This window comes from Cyrtonyx montezumae, unplaced genomic scaffold (assembly GCF_038088225.1).
Source record: "Cyrtonyx montezumae isolate F1298 unplaced genomic scaffold, pur_monq_1.0 scaffold_17, whole genome shotgun sequence".
In the NCBI taxonomy this organism is placed as follows: domain Eukaryota; kingdom Metazoa; phylum Chordata; class Aves; order Galliformes; family Odontophoridae; genus Cyrtonyx; species Cyrtonyx montezumae.
In genome coordinates, this window is record NW_027071903.1 from 19,082,442 (window position 1) to 19,110,255 (window position 27,814).

Sequence of the window (27,814 nt, forward strand, 5' to 3'; positions counted from 1 at the left end):
GATGGAGGTGGAAATAAACTTGCTTATGCACAGAGTATGGAGCACAGATGAATCTGTTCATAATTTAGTCTGAGTGTGAGATTAGTTTCCTCTGAAATGCCATCAGAAAGCTCTTGCTCACAATCTAGGTCAAAGCAAGGAAGACTGCTGGAGGATTGACTGAAAACAAGGGAGTGAAGCTGAAATTACCTGTGTTCAACAGCAGTCTAAATCTCAGCCAGATGTTTGCAGTGATAAATATGCTGTGGGAGCAGAGGTCTGTACCCTGCAGACCCTGTAATGGGAAGAAACTGAACTGAATGTTAATTTAAGTCTGCACAATAGCCTCAAAATTATCTTACCTGTATCACTGCAAAAAATCTCTGCTTGTGATCATGCTAGAAGTATGCTAACACCCATTTTCACAGCTAGCTCATACTGAGTTCTTTCCTACAGTCTCACTTCCTTCCACTCAACAGCATAATTGTTCTTTGAGCTCAGTACCATGAACCAAACATTGATACAGATTAACATGAACAGCAGATGATGTGAAACAGAAAATCCAGCTAGACTCATTCAGCACAAACAAATATTTTGAGGTGCATTGCTCAGGCAGTGATTAGTTTGCCAGCTGTAAGTAGAGCTACAGAGGAAATGAAAAGGATGGAGTATGCTGAGAGCAGCAGTGGGGAAAAACACAACATCAAGACACATTAATTCATAATGCAGCAGGGAAGGAGTGGAGTTTAGGCTGGGATCTGCTGGATTTTAGGATTTGTGCATCTCTGTGAGCAGTCAGCCCATCTGTGAGATGCTTTTTATGCTGTTAAGACAGCAATGGAGTGGAAACTTTTTTTTCTTCTTCTTTTAAATGAGCAGGAGGAGGGGGGAAAGCCCTGAATTAAAACCAAGCTCTCATGAGAGGAAGATACTGTATGTACCTTTTCAAAATCCTTCAGGATACAGCTGCAGATATTGAAGACAAATGGTTGAATAAAAATGCCAATAAAAATAATAATGTAAAGGAGCTATGCCTGGAGTTCACTTCAGCTTTTGGTTCTGATGGCAACAAAGATAACAGCATAATGGAGCTTATTAATGCAGCAGGAGGCAGAACTACACAACAGCTACAAGGACAAAGAGTCACTTAAAACCTCTAAGCAATGTGTACAAAAGTTTGAGGTGGCACTTGTTGCTAAGATCATGAAAGCAAGAACAGTACATGCTAAATAATGGAAGAATATGATGGCCTTGCTACCTTCACCTGCAGACACTATGAGGAGCATCTTGGTGCCCTCTCCAAAAACAGATATCTCAGCGAACAGTATTAGATAAAAAACAGAATGTTTGGCAGAAATACAGTTCTTTTTGCCAAGGAACACCAAATAGGCTTCAAACTCCACTGTCAGTGATGGAATATTAGCCAGGACAACTCAGCAGGTTTAGCACAGGGTTTCGACTGAAAAAGCAGCCTCTAACTGAAAGCAGCCCAGTAATTTTAGCACTCAATAGTACTGCAGGAGGTGGGAAAACTAATCTTAAGTTAGTCTACCTATTTTAGATAATGTCATGAGTGTCTGTATCTGATGATACAGAAGATGTCTGCCTATGGTAAGAGCTTTTGGTGGCCTGGAGATTCTCCTGATCCCTGGAAACGAAGAAAAGATCTGAGGGAAAGAAACCTAAACACTTTTCTGAAACTAAATACTGGTTTCTTCATCACTTCACACCTACACATCTGACAACGCTGCAAGGCAGGAAAGAGTCTTGTCGTGCCTCTTCCTCTGATTTTGAAGAAACTTTGGGACACAAATGATGTGCAAAGAAATAGAAAGAACGCATTCTGAGCCAGAAGTTCCGGAGAGGGGAATGAGAAGATTGAAGGATGGAACAAACAGGTGAGAAAGCTTGGTTCATTTCTGTCCAACTCATCACACGTTTCTTGGATGCTAATATGGGCATTGCCTAAGTCCTTGTGAGCCCTGAGCATTCAGCCAGTGCTGTGCAGGACAGGCCTATGTTGTGTACAGCAAAACATCAGTGGTCACTAAGGTCTGTCAAGAGCAAGGCATAAGGGTGGGAGGCATACGTACTTTTGGAACACTGGTACTTACAGGTCAGTGCTGAAAGCATAGCTGGCAGCCTATGTTGTTTAGGTTTAAACTGTTAACCAAGAAGCCCACATGACTATCATGGAAATATGTGACATCCCAGTGGGAAACCAACTACTGCCTTCCCTAGGATGGCTTAGAAATGGTGCTGAAGCCCTTCGTGGCCTCTTCTCTACTGATACATCATATCAGATGCAACTGAGAACCCATCTCACTTCATCCTGCTCCTTTTGAACTTGCCTTGGGAGCTCTCTTGGACTTTCTACCACACATTTGTAAAAATCCTCACAGACACACTGTTCCCCTCCTCACAAAACCCACTTGTGCCAAAGGGTTCCCTGGCACATAGGACAGTGCTGCTGCAGCAGAAAGGCTGTGCCTCTGCTCCTGATGGTCTCTAGGACTCTAGGTTCTCCCACTGTCCGTTGCCTCTCAAATGCTAAAGCTGATGGAGGAGATGCAGCCTCTGTTACACATACACAATCTGTAGTACAGTGGGGCCTCTGACTGGAGGCAGCAGAGTATTACCTCTAAATAGAAAAATACTGCTAAGAGAACAAAGACTTTCAGCTGAGATTAACATTCTATTGCATAGGCAGTAGGTATCAAAGGGCTTTATGGCTCTTCTGGAGGCAGTTGGATTAAGATCAGCACAGCTGTTCCCCAACTGGTTCTAAAAACGCTTCCAGCCACTGCCACTTCCTGCTGTCACTGTCCCCCATTTGGAGGCTGCGCCATCCCGCCCTGCCTAGCTCAGAGCCTTGCCTTTCCTCTTTCTCCCCATCTGCCTCTTTACTGGGTTCTCATTCCAGGCCTTGCAGTCTCCATCCATCCATCCTCCCTGTGCTCCCAGCAGCTGCCTTCAGCATAGATCTGGAGAGCAGAGAGCAGGGTGTGGGTCTACCAGTACCCAACATGAGGTTGCACTGTGAGCGTTGGACGTGCTGGGCTCCTCTTGCTCTCCTGGCCCCTTCACATTGGGCTCGCAGCCAGCCAATGCCTCGCCTGCCTTTGATAGCAGGACAGGGGCTGCTTTGTGGAGGTGAGGTGGTGAGGACTGCACAATGAGGGGAGCTGAACAGCAGGCACAGAAGTAGAGCTCAGTGTCTGGCTAAGCATCTTTGATCACTCTCTGACACGCTGCCTACAATGAGACTTGCTGTACTCTAGCGTGGATTTTGCTCCATCTCCAGGAGGCAGATGCCATCTGCAGGAGCCACTCGATCCAGCTTCCCAGAGGCCACAATAGCTGTGGAGGGAAGATTTAATTCTAGCTGCCAAAGAGGCATCAGACAGGACACAGCCCTCATCCCTGCCTGCATCTGGGAAGGAAGCACAGCCCTTGTTGGTGGCACGAGCTGCAGCGGTGGGGAATCTGAGAGGCAAACTGGTTGGCTCAGGAACCACTCCAGTTTTAGGGTACAGATGAAGGCTTCTCGTGGTAGAGCTTTCCTGCATTCAGACAGGAAGACTGGCATCCCACCTCTATATGCCTCCTGGGCTCTCCTAGATACACAGGTCTGTGGGATTCTTACCTAGTTTTGACTTGAGGAGCATTTGCTAAAACAACGACATGGTCTTCTTGTCTCAGACTGATACTGGTCTCTGAGAAGGATGGGTATGGTTTTGAATGGTCATTAGCTTTATGAGTTGGATTTTCTCTTGCTAAAAACCTTATTCAGTGCAAAAAAAAAAAAAAAGAAAAAAGAAAAAAATAGAAGTTTTCAGCACACCTTCAGCATTCTTCTCTGTCCTTTGGGTTACAGTGCAGGTAATCAAATCCTAAGAGCAAGCAGAAAACAGAACTTGCTGCGAGCCAGGCCCCAACTCAACAGGAAATAAAATGCAGGAATTGGCTCATCCTGCTGTGAAGGTTTTGGTGGATGATTAATGGATGACAATCTTGTCAGGTGGGCATAAGCTGCCTTCATATTAGATGCAATCATCAGCTAAAAAGAGCTTTAATTCTGTCCACAATGCCCTGGTGTACTAGGGAATTGCAGTGCCTGGTGTGGAAGTGTGCAACTGTGCAATCATTCTTGCCAACTGGTTCACTAACTAGACCAAGTTTTTCTGCTGTGGATGTACAACATGTGCTTCCTGCTGCCCCTCTCCATAAGCATGGGGCTGTAGCACTGCAGCCTGGATGTGCCCAGCAGTGGCACCCAGCACTTAGCCCTCCTGGCTTTTCCCTCCAGATGTGAGAACTGCTTAAAATGGTACTTGCCAAATGAAGAGGAATTCCTGCAATGGGTGAGGTGGGCACACAGTGTGGCTCTCCAGCACAGGTGTGAACAGAGGGCAGGTGAGCCCTACCTTCCTGAGAGGAAGAACACTTGCTCCCTTGAGGTTTAGGGGTGTAGGAACTGCTAGCAACGTCCAGCCTTGCAAAAATCCCAAGGTAGGAAAGCAGAACTGTGCCTCCCTCCACAACTTCCTGCAGTGTTCAGGAAAGAAAGCAACAGATGCCATCCATTTAAAACAAGCATGTCAGTAACAACCACAGCCTGAACCAAAACAGATGTCAACTCCATGGCTGTTAAGCCTGATATTTCACAGACTGCCATGAGCACTGGACAGTGTAGCTTGAGGTTCCCCAGTTGCTTGCACTTCCTGAAATGAAGACCTCATGCTCAGGACTCAGTTAATCTGTCAGAAGTACAAAATGCCCTTCTTCTTCTTCCCATTATCTCTAGGAACAGACTTTGCATACGCATAGACCCTACTGAGCAACTAGGAAAAGTGATTTTCAAGCTCCCTAACAATACAGCAGGACCAGCAGTACTGCAACCTAAAAACAGACTGCTTTTGCAATAGTAAGTTTCCCATCTTATTATTATACGAGCTATTTCAAAGTAAGCATGTTTATTGTGCTGGACATCTCCTTTGGTGCTAACAAACTAATCTCGATGAGGCTATGCTCCCAAATAACCATTTGGGCTATAAAATATCCTGAGCCCCAGAATTAAGTTTTGAAAAGCAGCTCCCCTGATAATTGAACCTCTGCTTATGCTCAGCCTGAACTTCAGAACCTATGTGCAGATATTTGCAAGACAGCATTATCATATGATTTACTGAGAGTCTGTTGAATGTTTGGTAGGGGCTTTGAGAGGGCTTTTAGCCCTGTGTACATCTGTATGAACGGCAGCTCTTGTAAGAGATTAAAACAAACTCCTTCATTTCCGGAGTGCCATCATTTTAGAGCAAAATTTACAGTGACAACTGGAATTGCTATCACTGAACCAAGTGTAAACACCAGCCTGAGACAATTCATATCCCAGGGGATGAGAAATGAGTGTTATTTCTCAGTGGAGCCTTTGCATGGTGAGCAAGGAACTTGTCTTTCAGTGATTTTTATGACTCTGGCCCACGCAGCACAGACTCAGTGCCACACAGCGACTGCTGGCAACAAACACATTTTTTTTTCCTGGCATTCACTCATTCTGATACCAGGAATCACAAAACAAAATGCAATCAAAAGCAAAACCTTGAAGACTATGTGGTGGCTCTGAGAAAACAAATGACAGAAGCAAAGATACCCTGTGGTGTCCAAACATTCAGGCAGGCTCCTAGTGAGACATTCAACCTGCTGATGTGTCAGGAAGCTGTTTTAGTTCATGCTTAACCCAATTCCTGCAGCTTGGAAAAGCATTGGGGTGTGCAGCTATCTCACTGCTTCCCTAATCAGTTCCCCAACCAGTACTGATAAAATGTTGTTGTTGTTGTTATTAAAAATACACTAACAGCAAAAAAGCTTTGTACTCTTTTTAATTAAGTGCCTCAAGCTGCAGCTTTAGCACAGTCTGTGTGTAATCACTGCATCCTACCCATCTCCATAGCTTCAGTTGTGCATTTCAGACTCCTGTTGGCTCAGGCTGACCTCGATTTCTTTTCTAGATACAAAAATCCTCTTCAGAAGGTCCCTGACTGCCTTAGTCGGGTGAACTAAGCTCTAAATCCAGCGGTCCCGTGGGGTGCCTGTATTAAGAGCATGACGAGGTGCGATTCAGAGGCGCGGACTTCCACCTGCAGGCCGGCCCTGCTCCTCCTCAGCCGCGGACGACCCGGAGACGCGGCCTGCCCGGCTGTGGCAGGGGCCCAGGCTGCCCTCGTCCGGCTGCCGTCCCTCAGGGACAGCCGCAGCGGGCGCCCGCAGCAACACGCGACCGATGAGCACCGCGGCCCCGTCCCACGCGCTTCCGGGCGCGGCCCCGCCCCGCGGCCGTCGTCACGCAGCTATCGCGAGAGCGGATTGCCTCCGCGCCCTCACTTGCCCACTTCCGCCCGTCGGGAGAGATCTCGAGAGATCACGCCGCGGAGAATCTCGCGAGCGGCGAGGAGGCAGGTGGGAGCCGGGTGGGGGCGGTGTAATCTCGCGAGAGCTGAGCCGCCCCGCCCGGGCCCGCTCCCCCCCCCTTCGGCGCTCCGCTCCGCTCCCCGCAGAGCTAATATGGTCGCCGGCGATGGACGCTCTCAGGCCAGGTCAGTGCGAGCGGGCCCGCTGCCGCCTGCGCTCCCGAGGGCCGTGCGAGACCCCCGAACCTTTCCTCGGTCTTTCCGGCCGGCGGCGCGGCGGTCCCGGTCCGGCTGGAGCGCGACCCCCTTCTGAGGGAGGGGGGGGCAAGGCCGGGTTTGCCCGGTGCCGCTTTGTTCGCCGCCGCTCGGCCCCGTCCCGGTCTCCTGCCGCCCCGCTCGCCCTCCGTTATCCCCGACCGCCGCCGTCCGTCAGCCGGCGGTTCGCGCCGTAATTGTGAGCCGCCCGTGCGGCGTTCTGCGGCGCGGTACGGCGGAGCCGAGCGGCAGACAAAGGCGGTGTTACGGAGCGCAGCGGTGCTCGGAGCCGCGCTCGCAGGTGCGGCCCCGCCGTGGCACGGCCGTATCCATTTTCTCTCCGCTCTTTGCGATCCGGGCTTTAATTCCGTGAACTAAGATGAAATTCTTCGGGCTTGACGAGCTGGTGCTGCCTGTGTAGTTTGCTAGGGGTTGAATTAAAAGGTGCATTTTTGAAGAGGCGTTTGTGCTTAATATGTTGGGTCTGTTCTTGTCTCTTGCTTGTTGTTAGCCTAGCGTGTCGTGGTTTATGTTTTGTAATGTATCTATCCCTTATCTGAGTTATTAAGGCCATTCCATAGATGGTCAACGGAGACAATAAAGGTCAAACGTGTATTAAGGCTTCTGGCTGCGCTGATGATTTGCATGACCTGTGCATACCTGGTAATATTAATGTTGGTCTCAGTCATGCAGCTACATCACCAAGTGTCTTAATGCATCGAAAATATTTCCGTATGTCACTGACATAAAATCCTAGAGGAGGATTGGTTTTGGTAAAATCAGAAATAAAATCTTGATGTTAGGAGTCTTGTATCAGTGATCAAACCTTCTGTGGTTGACATGCCCCAGGGCTGGGATGCCATCCAGGGAGACCTGGACAGGCTGAGCTGTGGGCCTGGGAGAACCTCATGAGGTTCAACAAAGCCAGGTGTGCATCTGGGTTGTGGCAATGCCTGCTGTCAGTACAAGCTGGGAGATGTAGGGATAGAATGCAAGTCTGCTGAAAAGGATGGGGGGGATGCTGGTGGATGGCAGCTGGACATGAGCCAGCACTGTGTCCTCGCAGCCCAGAAAGCCAACTGTATCTTGGATGCAACCAAAGCAGTGCAGCCAGCAGGGAAGGGGGAGGGGTTGGAATCTGGCCCTCTGCTCTGCACTGAGATTTTCACCTGGAGTGCTGCATCCAGATGTATTGTCTTCAGCATGGGAGAGACGTGGACCTGTAAGAGCACATCCAGAGGAGGGCCACAGAAGCGGTCTGAGCAATGGATTATCTCCAGGCTGTGAAGCCTGGAGAAGAGAGAAGGCTCTGAGGAGACCTGAGAGTGGCCTGTCCAAAGGGGCTGTAAGAAAGAAGGGGTCAGATTCTTTAGTGGGGTCCGTTGTGGTAGCACAAGAGGAAATAGTTACAAACTAAAAGAGGGGAGATCTAGATTAGGTGTTAGGAGGAAGCTTTTTGCACTAAGAGTAATGAGGTACTGGCTTTCTGGTTGCCCCTTGTATGTGGTGGGTGCTCCCTGGAGTCATTCAGTGTCCAGCTGGGTGGGGTCTGAGCACCTGATGGCACTGTGGGTGTCCCTGTTGGTTGCAGGAGCGTTGGACCAGGTAGTCTTCAGCTGTCTTTTCCAGCTCAAACAGTTCTGTGAGATCTATAACTCTGTTGTGTTTTCTTCTTTTTCAGGAAGCCCTTATCAGCCCGCAATTGAAGAACTAAGAAACTATCCACAGAAGAGGTTCTACAATGTCTCAAAGCTTGGAGGCACCAAGTATGGTAATGATAACTTCTGAGTTTGTAATGAGGACAGTACCAGCAGTAAACATGCATCACTTACTGCTGTTAAGTGTTAGAAGGTGCAGTGAGTATGTGATTCCTAATGGATGTATTTGAAAGCTTATAATTTTCTATGCTGTTATTGTTTTATGAAGTTGATTGATAGCTCTTGCAGTTGCTGCAGAAGGGTGAGTTCTGGTGGTGTGCAAACAAATCCTTAATCTCAGCATGTCATTAGTAGGCAATATATCACTGATATGTGCCAGAAATTGTTTTGTTTTGTTTTTTTTTTTACTGGACTCAGTGTCTGGATGCCTCCTAAAAATAAAAAGCATTTGTACAGTGGTGTGGGATGTGGCAGAAATGCAGAAGGAGAGGGCTGTAGGTCACCATCAGTTGGAATGGGTTCTACTCTGGGTAGTCAGAACATGTTTTTGTTATTGTCTTACCTTTCATGTTAAACTCCTCAAATACTGGAGGTACACATTAGAGGTATTGGGGATTTTCTTTCAGTTGTGCTGTTTCATGAAATATATTTCCTAACTAAAAATTACAGTATTTCACTTCAAGCCCATATTTGACTGCAGTAATTATGTCCCTGTTTTTGAAACAAAAAGGGAGGAGCTCTTTCTAGTGCAACAAAGGCTGTTGTAAATTTTGTGCAAGAGCTGTGTGCTCTTGCAAATTTCTACTGATGTAATACTGAAGTTAATCTTTCAGATGAGAATGAGAAGGAGTAGAATGTTTGTGGCTTCATCTGAAAAGAAACAGTGGAGTGGTAGCAGCAAAACCAGTCCATTCTGTAGGCAGTTCCCATTGGGCTGTGGAAAGCTACCGTTAGTCCACTTAGCTTTCTCTTCTCAAAGTGAGTAAATGCAGCTCTCTCTCACACCTGTGTGACATATTCTGCAGCCCCATAACCGTGTTAGGATGACCTTCACTGGCTGTTCTTTGGTTTGTAGAGATCTCCTGTGTTCTGCAGGCCCAAAATCACGCACAGTGCTGTGGGTACTCTGCTAGTACAGTAGCACCCTTCTCTGGTAGAGAAGTAAACCCTCCTTCCTCACTGTTGCCTCTACCTGGTGCACAGAACAGTTAGCGAGGGCGTGCTGCTACGTATGTGTAAGGAAAAAGTCAAGCAGTTCTGATCTGGTCATCTGACTTCTAAATAAAATGGTGGCATTAATGTAGACTCAAACATGGTTTTGGTGATGTTTATTATTTTGAATGACCTGTTTAGTTGGACAAGGGTGGATATCTTAGCAAGATACGTGATGAGAACAGTTCCCTTAGTTTTGCCATGCCAGGGAGCTGCTGCTTCTCAGTATGTTGGCTAAGATCAGAAACAAAGTACTGGAAGTTATAATGAGTGAAATGTTGTTCTTTGTATTTTATGAAATGTTTAATTTCATGCCACTTATCACAAGAGTTTCTAGTCCTCAAACCACAGGATATTTTTTAAAAGAGAAGAAAATGATTGGACACGAGTTGTTTTGGGCTTGATATATCAAGTAATGGAATGATGAAATTAACAAACAAACCCAATATTTTTTCAAGTACTCTAATAGATGTTGCCATTCTCCCATTCTGATTGATGGGTAATCCTAACTAAATGCCTCGCGTGCATCTCCTGCCAGCACAGCATACCTGCCTGACTGCCACTGTCTTAACATGGTGCAGTCAAACATTGGGATCTTCAGTTCTCATTATATATGTCATCTCCTGTAACATACACATTATGCAACTCACTATTCCATATTTTATAATGATGCTCAAACTCAAAAGCAACTGGACTCTTTGGTTCCATAGCTCTCTTCCTTCTAATTTGTAGTGAAGTGGATCTCCTTAGAAATGTGAAATCATAATTTCTAAGAAGATAAATAAGTTGGGGGTGTTGTACCAATTGACTCAGTGATTTTGTGTTGCCCTAGATATTCTGCCTTACTCCATACGAGTGTTGTTTGAATCCAGCGTCCGGAACTGCGATGGCTTCTTAGTGAAAGAAACAGATGCTCTGAACATTTTAGACTGGAAAACAAAACAGAATGATGTTGAAGTGCCCTTCTGTCCTGCCAGAGTTGTTCTTCAAGATTTTACGTAAGTAGTGTTTGCATATGTGAGTGTGTTAAAGGTTCTCAAATAATTTGTGAAAACTCCAGGAGTAACACAGCTTGAAAATAAATAGCACTTAACCACTGGATACTGAACTCCTGCTCTTTGTCAGTAGAACTGTATGCACTGCTTCTGCTGTTGAGCAGATACATCACGATTTCGTGGGATACAAGGAGAGGAATTGTTCCTTAGGGTGCCCTGGTTTTAGTGCAGGTCGGTGAAGGTGAAGCTGTTGGCCTACAATGAGTGTTTTACAGGAATGGTGCCAAAACACAGATGGAAGTGGAGGCATTCAGATTGTAGCCAGATGGCTGACAGTTCATTGAAACACAGAGCTCGTGCTTCAGACAACTGGAGATTAAATGCTGCTTGCTCCACCAGTGTGTGTAGTCCAGTTGACACAATAAATAATGCATATATTAAAGTCTCTCAAGATCATAACTCAATGTAGTTTGAGGATAGCCTATCTGTAAGGGTTGTCCTTCAGCAACTTGCAGATGTTACATTTAAGATGTCTTGGAGACTATTCAATGGAATAATGACAAGAGTATTGGCCTTTGTGACGTGTTGTGAGCTTCAGAAATGATTGGCATTGTAAGAAGAGTAGTAATATATACTGAGGTATTAAGAAGTGTAGCTTGAGCATTTTTCATATATGTGTTTATAAGGTAATCAGCATCTAAAAGTGATTTTTAAAGTGAAGGACGTTATGCTTCAGAAGCATAGCAAGGCAAAATAGCAAATATAATCACCTTCTTGAAGGTGTTCCTGTATTTTAGGTATGATACCTTAAAGCATGCTGGTGCTCGTTGTGAATTAGTGCCAACTCCGTTAACTTCTACAATTTGGTGAATAAAATAGTAGGGTTTTAACTTCTGAAATGGAACTGTAGGCTCACAAAGAAGTTTGTGAGTTCAGTGCATGGATGCCCTGCATTATTGTGCAGCTTTGCTTTTTTTCTCCGTCAGTGGAATTCCAGCAATGGTGGATTTTGCTGCCATGAGGGAAGCAGTAAGAAATGCTGGAGGAGATCCTGTGAAAGTCAATCCTGCCTGCCCAACTGATCTCACTGTTGACCATTCTTTGCAGATTGATTTCAGCAAATGGTAATGTGCCTCTTTTTTCTCTCTTAATGAGCCGTGCCCTGAACCGTGTACTGAACTGTCTGCTTATGGGTCCACCCCAGCAAATCATTTTTCAAGTCTGGATCCTTGAAACTTGACCTGGTCATACCTGAAGGAGAACTGGTAAAAGTGGAGAAAGTAATACTGTAGGAGAGAATGGTTTTGAGGTGTTATGCTTGGAGCTGACTTGATAACCCAAATTCTTGGCAAGAAATTGCAAAATAAACTGGATCTGTCATGGTATTCAGAAAATAGTATGTCTCAAGAGATTGAGGTAGAGTGGCTGTAGTTTTCGCTTTGCCCTGTTCCTACTGTTAAAAATTCCTTTCTTGATTAACATTGAATGCAAGTGCTTTGTCACAACTCTGGAGAAATGGCTTGGCAATCCTATTGGATGTAATGAAAGATTGTAATTTCAGCTTGTAAGTTACGACTGTGACTTTATATAGGCCTTGATTTTACTGCAGATGGATAAAAAGGCCGTGGAGAGAGCATACTTGTGGGAGTCTGGGAAAGTATTAGGTCTGGAAGACTGACAGCCTGGTTTTCTTCTCATGACAGGCAGTAATGTGATGCCTGGGGCTGTCTTGTGCTAGAAAGATAATATTGCAGAAGAAAACGAATTTAATTCCACGTTTGCTGAACATTTCCCTTAATGTAGTTCCCCACCACCCTACCCCCCTTCATCACAGAGCCTTCTTAAAGTCATGCAGAACTGTTTTAATTGTTTGAGCTCGTCCTGAATTCCTAAAGATTCAAGAGAAAAAACTGGCACCAAACTGTGTGTGAGGTGTTCTGTAGGTTGTCTGAGTACATGCAGGCTTTCAGTTGGGTTAGTAGCTCAGAGTGAAAAGCAAGAAGGTATGAAATCGTGTTGCAGTTCTGTGTGCTGTCCATTCTTGTGTCTGGAGGGATGGCAGAGTCCATTTCAATGGGGCTAGCCTGAAATTATCAGCAGCACCAAGTGTTGGCATGAGGTCTCACAGTGTGCTGCTTTGTAATGATAAAGCGTGTTCCTGTCATTTTGCTTCTGAAAAGCTTGCAGGATCTCAGCAGCTGCTGACCTATGATAAGAAACCCTTCTCCCCAGGGTGGTTAATTCTGCTTTCATACAATTGCCATTTCCTGCTGATCATAGGCTCATGGAATTAAGACAAGGTATCCTCTGAGGCCCTGCAGTATTCTACTATTAGATAACTAAGTATCTTGGTGTGTTAAATCAGCAGAGAGCTGGGGATTTGCTTAAAATCAATGCTTTGTTTTAAACACTAGAGTATTTGCACCACAGCTACTTTCTTAGCTCCCGTGGGAAAACAGTGTTGCACAAATACAGGTAGCAATCTAGGTGGACTTCATTTTAAAAATAAAACCAAATTTCTGTTTTCTGACTGAGTTGATGAGAGCATCAAATGTATCTGAACCTTTTGAGTCCAAAGCCTCCTTGAACAGGAAAGTGATACTTCTTTCCTTGAAATGGCTTTGTCTTGTCAGTTGTTCTGACATGAACTCAGTGAATGTGGTGTACTGGAGGAGGAAACACGTGCAGCACAGCATGTCCCACTGCTTGGGTGAGGCTCTACCCCCCCCACCCCCTTCAAAGGTTAAAGCCCTGAGCTTAGCCTTTGCAGTGCAGTTTATGAATGTTTCCAGTCTGTTGTGACTAAATGGAAGGAGTTATTTGTCTGGTGTCAAAAGCTTCAGGCAGTCCAGTGCAGTTCACTTTTAGCTATTGCTTTGCTACATTTAAGTGAGCTTATACAGTGATAAGTTAACTTCACATATATACAGTGATAAGTTAACTTCACATCAGGATTGTAATGAACAAAGACCAGTTTCTTCCTTTTTAAATCAGTCATTTATCCCAAAGGTTTGAGGGGTGGACAGACCAAACTAATATTCTTCTTCTGTTGGATGTTGCAGTGCAATACAGAATGCCCCAAATCCTGGAGGTGGCGAGTCCCAGAAGCCAACAGCCAAGCTTTCTCCACTGAGAGGACAGCCGAGGAAGCTGCCCTGCCGTGGTCAGAGTGGCTGCAGGGGGCCTTGCAGTGCTGCAGAGCTGGGGCGTGCCTCGGGACAGTTCTCTGCACAGATAGAGAACACCCCCATCCTCTGCCCTTTTCACCTTCAGCCAGTGCCTGAGTATGGAAACTTGCTCCTTGATTTGCATCGTTGTGTTGTAAAGCACTGCTCGTGACAGTTGGTAGAGATGTGATTTAGTAAGCAGCGTGGGTAGCCCTCTGTGTGACTCGTGGCTGCCATTTTTAATTGCATTTTGAGACTTCCTTTAATTACTAAATAAGCCTCAGGGAAACATTGATTTTATAGCTAAAAGTAAATCTGTTTTCTTGTGGGATCTTTATGATTGTTTCATATCTATTCTGTGCACCACTTCTGTCTCACATTCCATCTGTCACTGAGCTGAAATTCACTGTACGTTCTGCTTGTGTGGCACAGGGGAACCTCATCTGTTTCTTTTCCAGATATTCAATATCATTAACAGTTCATCATGTACCATTCAATGAATGACAATTACATGTGATCTTCGTTCTTTCAGCTGCCATCCCTTTTCTCTCATACAGTGTTCAGATATCTCTCTCTCTATACTCTACACCAGTCAGGCACAAAAGCTGGTTGTGTTTGTAATTTTATAGATATGCAAATGTTTCTGCTTAGTACAGGTGTGGGAATGCAGAATTAGGGATGTTTTCAGCTGTACTGATGCTTCTGGCAGGAAGCCAGCAGTGTCATTAGCTAAGCTGCAGTTTGAATGATGGCTGTCCTTCAGGCCTCTGTAGAACAGTGCACTGCTAACCTGATGCCACACAGGTCATGGTGCACAATAAAATACGACTCTATGATACCAAGGGTCTCTTTCTTCCTGCTGCAGAGCACATATATTCAGAGATTCATCTACTTTCTTTTGGATTGGATTGGAAGGGACCTTTAAGATGGTGTAGTTCCAACCCCCCAGCTATATTCCCTCCTTCATTCTCAAAGCAGGGGTTATTCCTCTTAAACTGTGGTTTTCTCCTTTGTAATGAGTATCAGTAACTTAATGAATATAACTTATGGTATCAAAGTTCACGTTACTAGGTGGTATTGATGTACCTGTGAATAAGAAGTGCCTTACAGGAAACATATGCAACTAGTTACCCTTGTCTTAATGTTCTGCTCAGCTCCTAATGAGCTGGTACTGTATGTGAAGTGTTTTCCACATAAGCTGCTGGGCACTTTAGTTCCTCACCATGATTGAAATTTGAGGTGCACAGACTATAAAAACTCTGACTACAGGGGAAAATAATGTGCATGCTAAGAACAGATCTCTTAGAGGGTTGTTTTTTTTGTTTGTTTTAGATGAAATGGGTTGGGAAGGTAAACCTGAAATCCGTTCTCAGCACAGATCAGATCAATTATTCTTGAGTGTTTACAGAAAGTTTCTGTAGGGAGGGAATTATCTTTGTTCGAATAAAGCACTTTAAGTTTTGCTGTGGGCTTAAATCAGCTGATTCCTCTGTACTTTGAAACAGTTTATGACAATGCTTTTAAATTTACTGTCTTCCTAGGCCTGAGACAGTATTGAAAAATCAAGAGTTGGAATTTGGCAGAAATAGAGAGAGGCTTCAGTTTTTTAAGGTAAGTCTGTGCCCCTGTGCATCCTGTATGTTGCATGTTTTGGTGGGTTTGAGATCGAGCCCTGTTTGTCTACTGGCATTCAAGTTCAGATGATAAATGAATGTAGCTTGTCAGGCTCTAAATCTGAGTGTATGAATTTCAATTTAAAATTGCTAGACAGCAGAAGCTCTAATTCTAGGTGTTGTGTAAAGGAGAGAGAATATTTAATTCTGATTTGTGGATTTGATCTTGTCAGTGTGAAGGTAGTGAACCAAGCAGATACTTAGGAAGCAGTCTTGAATGCAGTTTATTGAGTTCTGTGCTGTAGGTCACAATGGCTTTTTGAGTAACAGGTTTGTTTATCCATACTTGTGTTGCCAATCTTACTGAAGGTAGAAATGTAAAATGGAAGCTGATGTTGAAGCTTTGCTGCTGTCACAGTAGGCAGCAGTGCCAGCAGACTTGTGAATGCACATCTTGTGGCGAGTATCAGCTTCCTCACAGCCAGGGATCCACAGCTTTGATCCTCATACACTAACATAATGTGGTTTAGGAATCCAATGAAATGATCTAAAAATCTTTTCATGGAAGTAGACTAGGAGACTTCTTTCAGAAAAGCTGCACATCAGCTTGTATTTATGAAGAGGGAAACTGCTGGTCTGGGTTTTGTTACAAGCCTTCATGGCAGTTTGTTCGGCAGCTATGTGGCATCCTGAGCTTGCATGCAGTAAGGCACTTGTATAAATGGCTTTCTTAGTCACAGGCATTTAAAACCTAAACTGGAGTCTGTGATAGATGTTAATGCAAATTCTGTAGTCTAAATATTAGTCTTGGCAGTTCTTGACAATCAGATGCATGAGCTAGAAAGTAAGAGACCTGTACAGCCCTGCTTTTGGGAGTTACAACTATGGATTGAGAATGCATGGGATCCGAGGAGCTCATGTAACTGTTGGACTAATGAGCAAAAGGCACTTAAATAGCAAGTGCTACTGCGTTATGTATCAGCTTTGTTCTTTTCGTTGTGTTCCAAAAAGAATGGAATAAATTTTTGAGAAAAATCTCTCTCTTTTCCTCATTTTGGAAAAAATAACAGTGGAGCTCAAAAGTTTTCAAGAATACTTCCATAATTCCACCGGAGACTGGAATGGCACACCAGGTTAACTTGGAGTATCTCTCAAGAGTTGTGTTTGACGTGAAAGATTTCCTATATCCAGATAGCGTGGTTGGCACAGATTCTCATACAACCATGGTAAATGGCTTGGGTATCTTGGGCTGGGGTAAGTATGCTAACAGTAACTTGACAGCAGTTTGAAAGGCTCACTGAAGCATAACTGAGACTTACTTTCTTCCTAGTGGAGAGTTGTTTCAGGCTCAGAATGTGTTTTGTCTCAACTAACGTTTCTTACCATCAAGAACTGCCTGATGTCATTTAAAGAAAATAGCAAAACAAAACCCTTTTGCTATCCTAATTGCTTTTTGTGCATGTGCTATGAGATTTCGATTTTCTTCATCATGGAAAGTAAAATTTGCATATGGAAATCTTTCTGGTTAAGTATGGAGTTGTGCAACTTCAGCAGTAGTCTTGCTTGTTTTATTCGTGTGCAAATATTTAATGGGAAACACCTGCATTTCTTGCTGTAGCCTCTAGACTTGGAGGAAAGGTTTTATTAGACTTCAGAACTTAGAAATATTTAGTGTCTGTTTACTTACTCTGGTGAAAAACAACCTGATGTTGTTGCTGCAGGTGTTGGGGGAATTGAAACAGAAGCTGTGATGCTGGGGATGCCAGTTACTCTCACTCTGCCTGAGGTCGTTGGGTGTGAACTGACAGGCACAGCCAGCCCGCTTGCAACGTCCATAGACATCGTCCTAGGCATTACGAAGGTAAGCTCAGTGCCTGCTCAGGCAAAGTAATCCGTGGGTTTTGAGAAGTAGAATTTTTGGCATGCCTTTAGTTAGAGTAATGCAGAAAGATTCCCATGATATCTGAGAGTTTTTACCTAGTAGTTCTCTGGTGTGCTTTTCTCACGTAGTGGATTGTTTATAGGCTCCCCTTATTAAAAAAAAAAAAAGAAAAAAAGGAAAAGCCTATTTGTAGGAGAGGGGAGCACACAGAATCCTTGTTTTCTTTTTTTTTTTCTTTTATTTCTCTCCTTTTGACAGCATGTAGGCTTCTTCTCTAGCTCAAACTTCTTCTGGATGCCCTTTTTTTTCTAAACTGTTGCAGGACAAAAGGCCCATCTGTGGTTATAAGCTGTTATTACTAAAAAATGTACCTTCTGAAGCCAGAGCTTTGCCAGCATGGACCAAAACTGCCTATTCTAGTGGGTCAGGAGCCAGTGTCAAAGCATTTAAGAGCTTTGAAAATGTTCTTTCTGGTGTGATGCTTTGAGAACTGTCCGTGTATTTTCGACTAGGACATCTGAAGAACACAACTGCCAATAGAGGTGTGCCTTACAGCATCAACATCCAGCCTTGAGTTTAGTTCTCAGTATCTTACGGGTTGTGGGTTTTTTGCTGTTTGTAAGAGGCACGTTGTTTCCATTGTTTCTTTGCACACTAAATGTTGTATTCTTTTAAACAGCATCTTAGGCAAGCTGAAGTTGCTGGAAAATTTGTTGAGTTCTTTGGGAGTGGAGTATCCCAACTGTCTGTGGCGGATCGAACCACAATAGCAAATATGTGTCCTGAATATGGTGCTATTCTGAGCTTTTTCCCTGTTGATAATGTGACGTTGAAGCACTTAAAGCATACAGGTAAAGATGAAGTCCTTGAAGTTGATTCACTGTAATAGTTTCAGATATGTGGCAGTGCAAGATGAAATGTCCCTACAAAACCAAATAGAAAATAATGAGACAGCGAATCAAAACACAGCATGTTTCTGATTCTCACTGTGACTTCTTCCATTTGAAGACTTCTACTGACACCTTAAACTAAGGCAGGAGGATATCCATTCCTTATCAAGCTAGAACTAATAGGGAACACCACAGGTAACAAACAGATAAGAAGAAAGCTTACCTGAATTAGTAGTTCTTTCTGAAGCTGAGATCTGACGTGTTTGAATTGAGGGTTTTTAATAACAAACATGCATGGCTTGGTCAGCACAGAGCAAACAAATCAGATTTCGTAACAGTAGCCAGCAATAGTGGGTATTATCAAATAAGCATGCCATCTGTCTTAAACAAGTAAATCTTAAGTTCATGAAGATCTTGAACTTCCAATACTATCCAAACAACTATCCAAACAAGATATTGACAATATATGAACTTCCCATATTAAGGGACAAATCTGTAAATTTAATTAGTTAGGATTTCTCACATTTAAATAGCTTATTTTGTTCCTTGATGTGAAGAGGGGAAGTTAAACAAAAAGCCAGAACCCCCTTCCAGTATTTTAATTGATGTACTGTTCCTGAATAGCTCCTGTGGAGTGTAATATGAAGTGGTGTGCCTTGCAAAAGAAGTGCTTTGAATGTTCAAGGATAATTTTTGATTGACAGTGTTTTGATTTCTGTGTTTGAATTCACTAAGGTTTTGATGAGGCCAAGCTTGAGGTTATGGAAGCATATCTTAAAGCTGTGAAGCTATTTAGAAATGATGAGAGTTCTTCCAGAGAGCCCGAGTATTCCCAGGTATGCTTGAAATGACTTGCTGCTGCATGTTTGGTTCTTAGAACCAGTAACAGCTGTAGATGTTAAGTTTCGTCTCCTACTGTAATTTTCAGTACTTTAATGAAATTGTGTTTATTAACTCACAGTTCCGAGCAGAGCATGTTTGCAAGGCATGGGCAGGGATGGGGGAAAGAGGAGAAGTAGAATAATGTTCATTTCAACTTGGAACTGAAGGCTAGTTTTAGTGTCTCAAAACATGGAAATTTTAAACAAAACAGCTCCTGAGCATCTCTACAGAATGCATTAAACACTGCGTGGAACTGGGACTGATAATGCATGCTTTTTTTTCTCTTTTTAGGTAGTGCAGATTAGTTTAAGTTCTATAATTCCTCATGTCAGTGGCCCCAAGAGATCCCAAGATAGAGTGGCTGTCAATAACATGAAAAGTGACTTCCAAACCTGCTTAAATGAAAAGGTTTGTACTACTGCTGTACTCTTCCAAAGGTACTTCTTGCAATCCCCACGAATGTTATTTATTCTCTGCACATCTGCTGAGCTCTGGTTATTACTGTAGGAGCAGATAATCTAAAGCAAGTCTTCTGTTGCTTGACAAGTGTCTCTAAGGCAGTAGCTGGTAAATCCTAACGTGTGCTTGTCATGAACGTGACACTGAAAAATCCTTACTTGACCAATTTAGGTTGTTAGGGAGGGAAAATCAACTATTCCAAGTTCAGGGAATATTTTTTCATTTTTCTCAGAGGTTTTTAAACAGCTACATTTTACTTACTTTCACAAGCATTACAAGGAAAACAAAATCATCTTGTGTTAAGACATGCAGAAATACTTCCAGGATTTGAAAATACCTCGTGTCATAGGTTTTTAACTTCTTTCATACACCTTAGCTTAGCAAAGCTCATTTTTTTTGTTAAGTAAGGTGCATAGGCTTATAAGAATACAGCTGATGTAGGAATGAGTGTTCAGTTTTTAGTGTTACTCGTTAAAATTGAAGTCTAGCAACAGTATTAGATCAGAAATGTTTCCACTTCATTTCAAAATTCATTCTTGGCTTTAGCATTTCTGTCCTGTAATGAGGTGAATGATGCAGAACAATCACTTGTGGTGGGGACAGAGAAATCGTGGCTGATGGTGGATGTCAGTGCTGAGGAGCTGGAGGACCTGGTCTGCTTTTAATTGCAATCCTCTTCCAAATAAAATCTTGGATATGGCTCTAATTCAGAAAAAAAAATGTATGAAATCAGATATATACTCTTAAGGAATTAATCTTATTGTGTAAAAGGAAACGAGTGTGAGATAAGCCACATTTTGGCTGTTATTCACAACTGTTGCAGTTAACATAATCATGAAGAAAGGATGAGACCATTGTATATATGGCAAGTGGGGGGAACTGAGGGTTGGTTTTTTTTCAATCTTTAAGGCTTCTTAATGGGTTAGCTGAGTATTCCTCAAAAATAAGGATTCACTTCATCTACCTGCAGTATCATACTTTGTGCAGTGCACTGTTTGCTAATGCGGTTCTTTTGTCATCTAGGCTGGTGTTAAAGGGTTTCAGATTGCAGCTGAAAAACAGAATGATGTTGTACCTGTTCAGTATGAAGGAAGCCAGTACAAGCTATCCCACGGCTGCGTTGTCATTGCTGCAGTGATCAGCTGTACAAATAACTGCAATCCAGCTGTCATGCTCGCTGCAGGTATGTTATGTCTGATGGAAGCTGGCTGCACCTCATTGTTTTGGTTAGCAGCAGTGTGGAAAGAAAATCCAGATTGCTGAAAAATTGCCCTTTGCTTTTATAATGAGCTGAGGAGTTGGTGCCCTCCCTTCATAAGCTGCAGCTGGTTTTCCCAGAATGGTTCCTTCAGCTCAGATCTTGCTATTTTCCTTCCGTGGTCCAGGCAAGCTTTCCTTTGAAGCTGTGTGGCTTGTATCAGTAGATGAGCAGACAGTGCAGTACTGCCTGCCAGCTAGAACATGGGAGATTTTTGTTATAGAAAATGGGCACCTACATAATAGGAATGGGGGCTGAAATCTGAATCATATTGCTATGAGTTCAGTACCTCTATTCAGACAAGTAGTTGCTTCGATTTAATGAACGGAAGGTCCCCATGTGCTTTTTTCATGCTTAGTTAAATAAGCCAGTGCAATGTAGATGTTCTTTTAAGGAACATAAACTGTGTTTTTTTTTTGTAGGACTTCTGGCCAAGAAGGCAGTTGAAGCTGGCCTGGTGGTGAAGCCCTACATAAGAACTAGTCTGTCACCAGGCAGTGGAATGGTTACGCATTACCTCAGTTCCAGTGGAGTATTACCATACCTCAGTAAGCTTGGGTAAGTTTTGATTCCCATTTGTAACTCTAGAGAATGGTATATGTGGATTTGGCACAGGTTGATAAGTACACTTGCTCTGCTTTTTGGGATGGCTAATTCATCAGTTCACGAGTTTGTCCTTTTAATTTTGTGTTTGGTTGAATTTAAGCTTCACTCCACTTCATTCCTACCTTACCACCTAATGATGTGTGCATCTCTACCTTAGCTGAACTCTGGCTTTCAGTAACAAGCAATGTGTGTGTAAGTGGCTTTCACAGAGTGCACTTGGTCCTATGTTTCAAAAGTGGAAGCTGGATGTGAATTCTTCAGGGCAGTCTGTTAGTCTTCAGCCTGCGTTGCTGTTGGGCATGCTTTTAACTGCTCAGTAGCTGTAACAGTTACACTGTCCACCTTGCTGTGCAGCGTTACAGAATTACTCTGTGAAGAACTGCCTTTGTTTTACCAGTTCTTGCTGAACAGAAATATTTTGGCTTAGGTTGATGGTTACAAGAATATCACCTTGTATCTTGCCTGCTTCCACGAGTCACAGTGTCTGACATGCAATTCCTAGAATGTCCAATTACCAAAAGGGGAAAAGAATTCCTCTCAGTGACTGCTGCTTTAAAAAAAGGAAGAAGTTGACAAATTGTTCTTCATTATTTAACGTGCTGCTTTTTTTTCTTTTCCAATGTAGGTTTGAGGTGGTTGGTTATGGGTGTTCAACGTGTGTTGGAAACACTGCTCCCCTTCCAGAAGCCATCAGGAATGCAATAAAGCAGGTAGAGCTCTGAGGCTTGTTGAACATGGAAACGTATGTCTTTCCTTGTTAACCAATCAAGAAATAGTGATCTCTGCAAAAGGCACTTTATTCTTGCTTTGGAGTCCAGGGTGGTGTTTCTGAGGGAGAAAACAGTAGTTCTTTGTTATGTGAAATAGATGTAAGGAATGCAATCTGTATATTATGTGCAGGCATGTAGATATAAATGCTAACATAAATACATAGAACCTAATCTCAGAAAGGATGTCATGTGCAGGGGTTTTCAAAAGCTATATCCTGGTCTGGTTTACATCAGCAGTGTCTAAACAGCTCCAGCATTTTTCTCCTATGGAATTGTAGAAGGATGTAAGAAATAAGACAGGACTCACTGAAGCGACTAGAGAGCACATCAGTTAAAAGCTGAGAAACTCCTTCAGGGGAGGAGAAGGGAGGATAGCACCTGAGAACAAAATGCCTTTGTGTTGAAGGTTTAGGATACGTGTTTAAAGTGGAATGCAGAAAGTGCATCAACAGCTTAGTCAACAAAAAAATAACGTAAGCTGTTGTGGTACCACGAAGTCCTGGAGCAGTGTCTGTGGGTCTGCCTTGCAGGGTGATATCATTGCCTGTGGAGTACTGTCTGGAACTAAGAACTTTGAAGGACGTCTCTGTGACTGTGTCCGTGCCAACTACCTTGCTTCTCCCCCACTTGTGGTTGCGTATGCTATCGCAGGCACTGTTAGAATAGACTTTGAGACTGAGCCTTTGGGTGAGTATTCTTTACCTCTATTTCTGCTTCTAACCTCTTCTAACCCAGCTAAACCTCTTCTGCCTGGAAGAGGTTTGTTTCTGAGTGTTTCAACATACATCAGCAGTGCATTTGAAGAGAAAGCTCAGTGAGCTTTGATATTGTAGTTTAAAAAGAAGCATCCACTTCACTGACGCTGTTCCCTGAGAAGCTGTGTGTCTGTGTATGAATGTATGTCTGATAGTCTTAAAGACTTTTCTTCATTAGCATTCTGCTTGCAACCTTGCTCAGGCACTGGCTTTAATGGCAAAAGTATCTACTTAAGGGATATTTGGCCCACACGGGAAGAGCTACACACGGTGGAGGAAGAGTGTGTGATATCATCTATGTTTAAGGAATTGAAAGAAAAAATGGAGGTGAGAATGGTATTTTATTCTAAATAAGAGTGCATTTCATTGTCGCTTTATAATATTTTCCAGTTGAGTATAATTGGATTGCCAATTATTTCCATTACAGTAAATTAGAATTTGACTGATATTGTGTATTAATAATATCCAGTAAGGTAACTTGTAGCATTTAACAAGTTCAAAAGATCAGCAGTAAGGCTTTGTTTTCAGAATGCTAGTAGGCCATAAATCCATTTCTCTCTTGGTTTTGGTACTTCTGTGTAGAAAGGAAACAAACGATGGAATTCACTGGAAGCACCTGAGTCACCTTTATTTCCTTGGGATTTGAAATCCACTTATATCAGATGTCCTTCCTTCTTTGATAAACTTGTAAGTATGTTGTACTGACCCATACAGCTATGTGTAAGTAAAGGGGTAGCTATTCCAAGAATGCTTCACCATATAAGTGATACATTTTATCATCAAGAATATTTCTCAGTCCTCTAAATACTGTTTGTTTATCTGGAATGAGTCGAGTCTGTATGTCAGTGTGTCTTAATATACTGCAGAATATTTTTGTCTCTGAGGCTCCTCCCCCTGCTTCCTCCCTAGGCCAAAGAACCAGTTTCTCCACAGCCGATTGAAAATGCCCACGTCTTGCTCTATTTGGGAGATTCTGTAACTACAGATCACATATCTCCTGCTGGAAGCATTGCGAGGAGTAGTGCTGCTGCTAAGTACCTGACTAACAAAGGGTAAGGGTTTTTCCTATTAAACAGCTCTGATTATGTCATGGGGTGGCTTCACAAACCAAGTAACTGGTCGTTGCTGCTGGTTTCCATTATCAATGCCTGTCTGCACCAAGTGGAGGTTGTTCATGGTTGGGTAGCACAGGAACTGTCACTGATATTTGTAAGTAATCCTCAGTCTTGGAGGTTACGACAGACAACTGAGATATACTCTTAGAGCTCATTTGTGTAGCTGCTGTTACAGTAACATGTGCTGCCAAATACATGACAGAGCAAAAATAACTTTGATTTACAGAGCAAATGGTGATCTGTTAATGTGAGCTTAGTTACTGCTGCTGTAATTGGCCTGAAGAAAAAATCAGATGGATGTTGAGAACAGATGAGGAGCTCCAGAAACCTGTAACACTTGAGTCAGTGAACTCAGACATGTGAATTTAGTGCTCTAGCTTATTTCTGCATCAGATAGTATCCAGTAGTGTTAGTGTGTGCCTGTCACCTCCACTGAAATCCTGACAATGCAGAACAGAATGAGATGCTGATCTCTTCAGCATCACAACTCTGCTGAGTATTGTATTAGAATCACAGAATTACCAAGGTTAGAAAAGACCAAGATCATCCAGTCCAGCCATCCACCTATCACCAGTGTTTCCTACTAAACTGCGTTCCTCAGTACAACATCTAAACATTTCTTGGACACCTCCAGGGATGGTGACTCCACCTCCGTGTGCAGCCTGACCACTCTGTGGGAGATGTATTTCATACTGTCCAACCTGAGCCTCCCTTGGCACAGCTTGATGCCATTCCCTCTCATCCTGTTGCTGGTTATTTGGGAGCAGAGGCCCACCCCCACCTTGCCACAACTTCAGGGAGTTGTAGGGACAGATAAGGTCTCCCTGAGCCTCCTCTTCTCCACACTGACCCATCCCAGCTCCCTCAGCTGCTCCCCATCACACTTGTGCTTCAGCCCCTCACAGCTCCATTCCCCTCTCTGGATATGCACCAGGGCCTCAGTGTCTCCCTGGCAGTGCACGGCCCAGCACTGAACTGCAGCCTCACCAGTGCTGAGTGCAGTGAGGAGGTGTATCTCAGTATCAATGGGGTGTGGCAGAGCAGTAGCCTGAGGTGCAGGCTGTTTCTGACTTGTGTTCCATCTGAATGAGTTGCATGACAAGAAAGAAAAAATCAATAAACCTTGACTGCTAAGTTTGTCACTTGATTTGAGTAAAGCTGTCGTTTTGTTGTGGTGTTTATTGATAAATATACTGTGACAACTCCTGAGCTGGGACACTTATCTCGTGATCCTTCTGTAAGTACTAGACTGTTCACAATGCTTCATAATGAAGTAATAGAGAGTGCATTTCAAATTGCAGCTTCACTTATGAATAATTAGTCATTATTGACATGCTCACGATCTATGATAATTGTTTGATAAATAGTTCTTTACTTCGTGTGCTGATAGCAGTGGTTTTGAGCAATCTGCAATACTTAGAATAATCATAGCACTGAATTAAAGCAAATCATTTCTGAAACAATGGTTCCTTTTTAAATGTTGCTTTTATTTTAGACTCACACCTCGTGAATTCAACTCGTACGGGGCTCGAAGGGGTAACGATGCTGTGATGACAAGGGGCACGTTTGCTAACATCAAGCTTCTGAACAAGTTCATAGGAAAACCAGCTCCTAAAACAATTCACTTCCCATCAGGACAAACGGTAAGGACACTTTTGAAGCTACTCCAAAACTGTGATATAGATGAAGAACTCACTCACTCAAGCTGTTGAATTTTGTTGTTCTACAGCTGGATGTGTTTGAAGCGGCGGAGTTGTACCAGAAAGAAGACATTCCTGTAATTATTTTAGCAGGAAAGAAGTATGGACTGGGCAGCTCGAGGGACTGGGCAGCAAAAGGGCCTTTCCTACTGGTACTGCTAGTTTGGTTTGGATATCTGTGGGTTTTGGTGTTGTGGGGTTTTTTATTACCTAGAAATGTTTTTAAAATGTTCAATTTGGGGCATAGATGTTTAGAACCTATATTCAAGATTGAATGCAATACTGCATTTTATTTTTTAAAAATTCCTGGTAATTTATGTTAAAGCCTTGGTGAAGGAGAAGGACTGGTCGGGAGGGTAACTCTGAAGTTGATGAACATGTAAGATCACCTCTGTGTCCAGACTTCTTGAGACAAATTAAGCATCTGGTGCTGGCTTCTGATTGGATTCTGTAGAGTTCTTAGCATCTAGCTGAAGTGAACTAATTTGCAGTAATATTCAGGATATGTTCTGAGTTAGCCAGTTATTTTTGTACAGCTCTGGAATAAGGACAGCAACTGTATTCCCTCTGGGGTTTGCTCCCTGTTTGCTGTTGTCCAGCTGTAAAGCTGAAATGTTCCCTGTGTGCAGGCCTCATACAAAGTGCTCTTAAGCCTGAATTGCAGGACTTTGTACATAAAAATACTTGAAGCTCACTTTTGCGTTTAACTTCAACTGACCATTGCACTGAAACACTGAATTACTTGTATCTTTGCAGGGTGTTAAAGCTGTCCTAGCTGAAAGCTATGAGAAAGTCCATAAAAGTCAATTGATTGGAATTGGCATCGCTCCACTTCAGTTTCTTCCTGGAGAAAATCCAAGCACTTTGGGTCTCACTGGCAGAGAGCAGTTCTCTATATTATTCCCTCCAGAGCTGTCGCCCAGAATGACTTTGGATATTAAGGTAGATCTGCAGTATCTTTCAATTTCTTTTTCAGCATGCTCATGATTAACTACTTGTGCTTTCAGTCCTAATGGTTGGAAAGGGGAAAAAGTCCTCACCTTCTTTGAAAGTAAACTGATAGTTTGGCCTGAAGTTTGTACGAAGGACGAATGTGTATCAGAGTAGAATTGAGTCTCATCTCATATGGGCTCTTCTAAGGACAAAGGCACAATTATAGGAGGGAGGCTCTAGCTTTCTGTCCTGTGTCAAGTATCTGTATGGGAGTATTTTGTGCCCTCTTAGGGAGATGGCTTTTTTGTTGCTAATAGCAGGTGCATAGCACAGTCCAAGCTGTGTGGTTGCATGAAGTCTTCGCTCTGCTCTCTGTTCTGCAGAGGCAGATGATCAGATTGAAATAGCTTGTGTTAGACTGAACTTTGTTTTAGAGTGCTAACGGAAAGTAAGCAAGGGAGAGCGAAAGGAAAACTCTTAATGGCTGTCTCTGTTTGCTTTTGTTTTGAAGACAAGCACTGGAAAGGTGTTCAGCGTGCTTGCCTTGTTTGAAAACGATGTGGAGATAACTTTATACAAATGTGGCGGAAGTCTGAACTTTGTGGCTCGAAGATTCTTATAGTAGCTACTGACTGTGGGTACCTCGCACTAACTGGTGACTGAAAATGCCTTGTGTGAACCCAGGAATCTGTACTCTGGAACTGCAGACGGTCCTAGTGTGCTCTGAGTTACTTCGTATGGATGTAAAAGATTGTGAATCATTGTAACTGCAACGAGATCCTTCCTGATTTTAAATAATATTCTAATGGTGCTATTAAACATTGCTAAAATCAACGTGTGTTGTGGCAGAGAGCTGTAAGTATGGAGGGGGTGTTTTCTGAGGCCATTTTGTAAATAAACCGTGTGAAATCTCAAACTGATTGTGCTGAAGATTATTATGTAAGGTTTGCTGCGGTTGTTTCCACTTAGTTTTGGCACCTGTAAATCTATGTACTGCTGTTGGTTTCAGGATAGCAGACGGTATGGAGGGTTAAAGGCCAAGCAGGTGGTTGTTTGGTTGTTTTCTTTTGCATCCAGAGGTCAAAGCAGATCTTCAGTTTTTAATGTCTTGCTCTTGAAATGATGGGCACGTTAACGCCCCTCGTGTCCTGTATTATTGTGTGAAGTTATATCCCTTCTGGATCCAGACTGAAAACTCATCACCCCATGAAGTGCTGTGGGCTGGAAGTGTGATGTTTTTCTGGGCAACATCTGTGCTCGTAAGGGACTGCCTGCAAA

At 43.2% G+C, this 27,814-nt stretch overlaps 1 protein-coding gene across 1 annotated transcript; it reads left to right on the forward strand.

Moving 5' to 3' along the window:
• Positions 1 to 6,498: 6,498 nt before the first annotated feature.
• On the forward strand, positions 6,499 to 27,452 carry IREB2 (iron responsive element binding protein 2). The gene is made up of 22 exons (XM_065733580.1): positions 6,499 to 6,572; positions 8,323 to 8,412; positions 10,344 to 10,509; positions 11,493 to 11,630; positions 13,569 to 13,790; positions 15,215 to 15,284; positions 16,357 to 16,540; positions 17,008 to 17,147; positions 17,848 to 18,019; positions 18,794 to 18,894; positions 19,232 to 19,348; positions 20,423 to 20,582; positions 21,080 to 21,215; positions 21,889 to 21,973; positions 22,564 to 22,720; positions 22,991 to 23,115; positions 23,371 to 23,475; positions 23,698 to 23,840; positions 25,399 to 25,546; positions 25,633 to 25,755; positions 26,360 to 26,545; positions 27,048 to 27,452. The coding sequence occupies exons 1-22, from the start codon at positions 6,554 to 6,556 to the stop codon at positions 27,156 to 27,158; spliced, it is 2,898 nt and encodes a 965-aa protein (XP_065589652.1). The 5' UTR covers positions 6,499 to 6,553; the 3' UTR covers positions 27,159 to 27,452.
• Positions 27,453 to 27,814: the final 362 nt, after the last annotated feature.

Bases quoted from the DNA above. Each gene is read 5' to 3' on its own strand.
- IREB2 (XM_065733580.1), top strand. The intron at 19,349-20,422 runs GTTTGTACTACT...TTTGTCATCTAG, and splicing joins AAACCTGCTTAAATGAAAAG to GCTGGTGTTAAAGGGTTTCA. The intron at 26,546-27,047 runs GTAGATCTGCAG...TTTGTTTTGAAG, and splicing joins GAATGACTTTGGATATTAAG to ACAAGCACTGGAAAGGTGTT.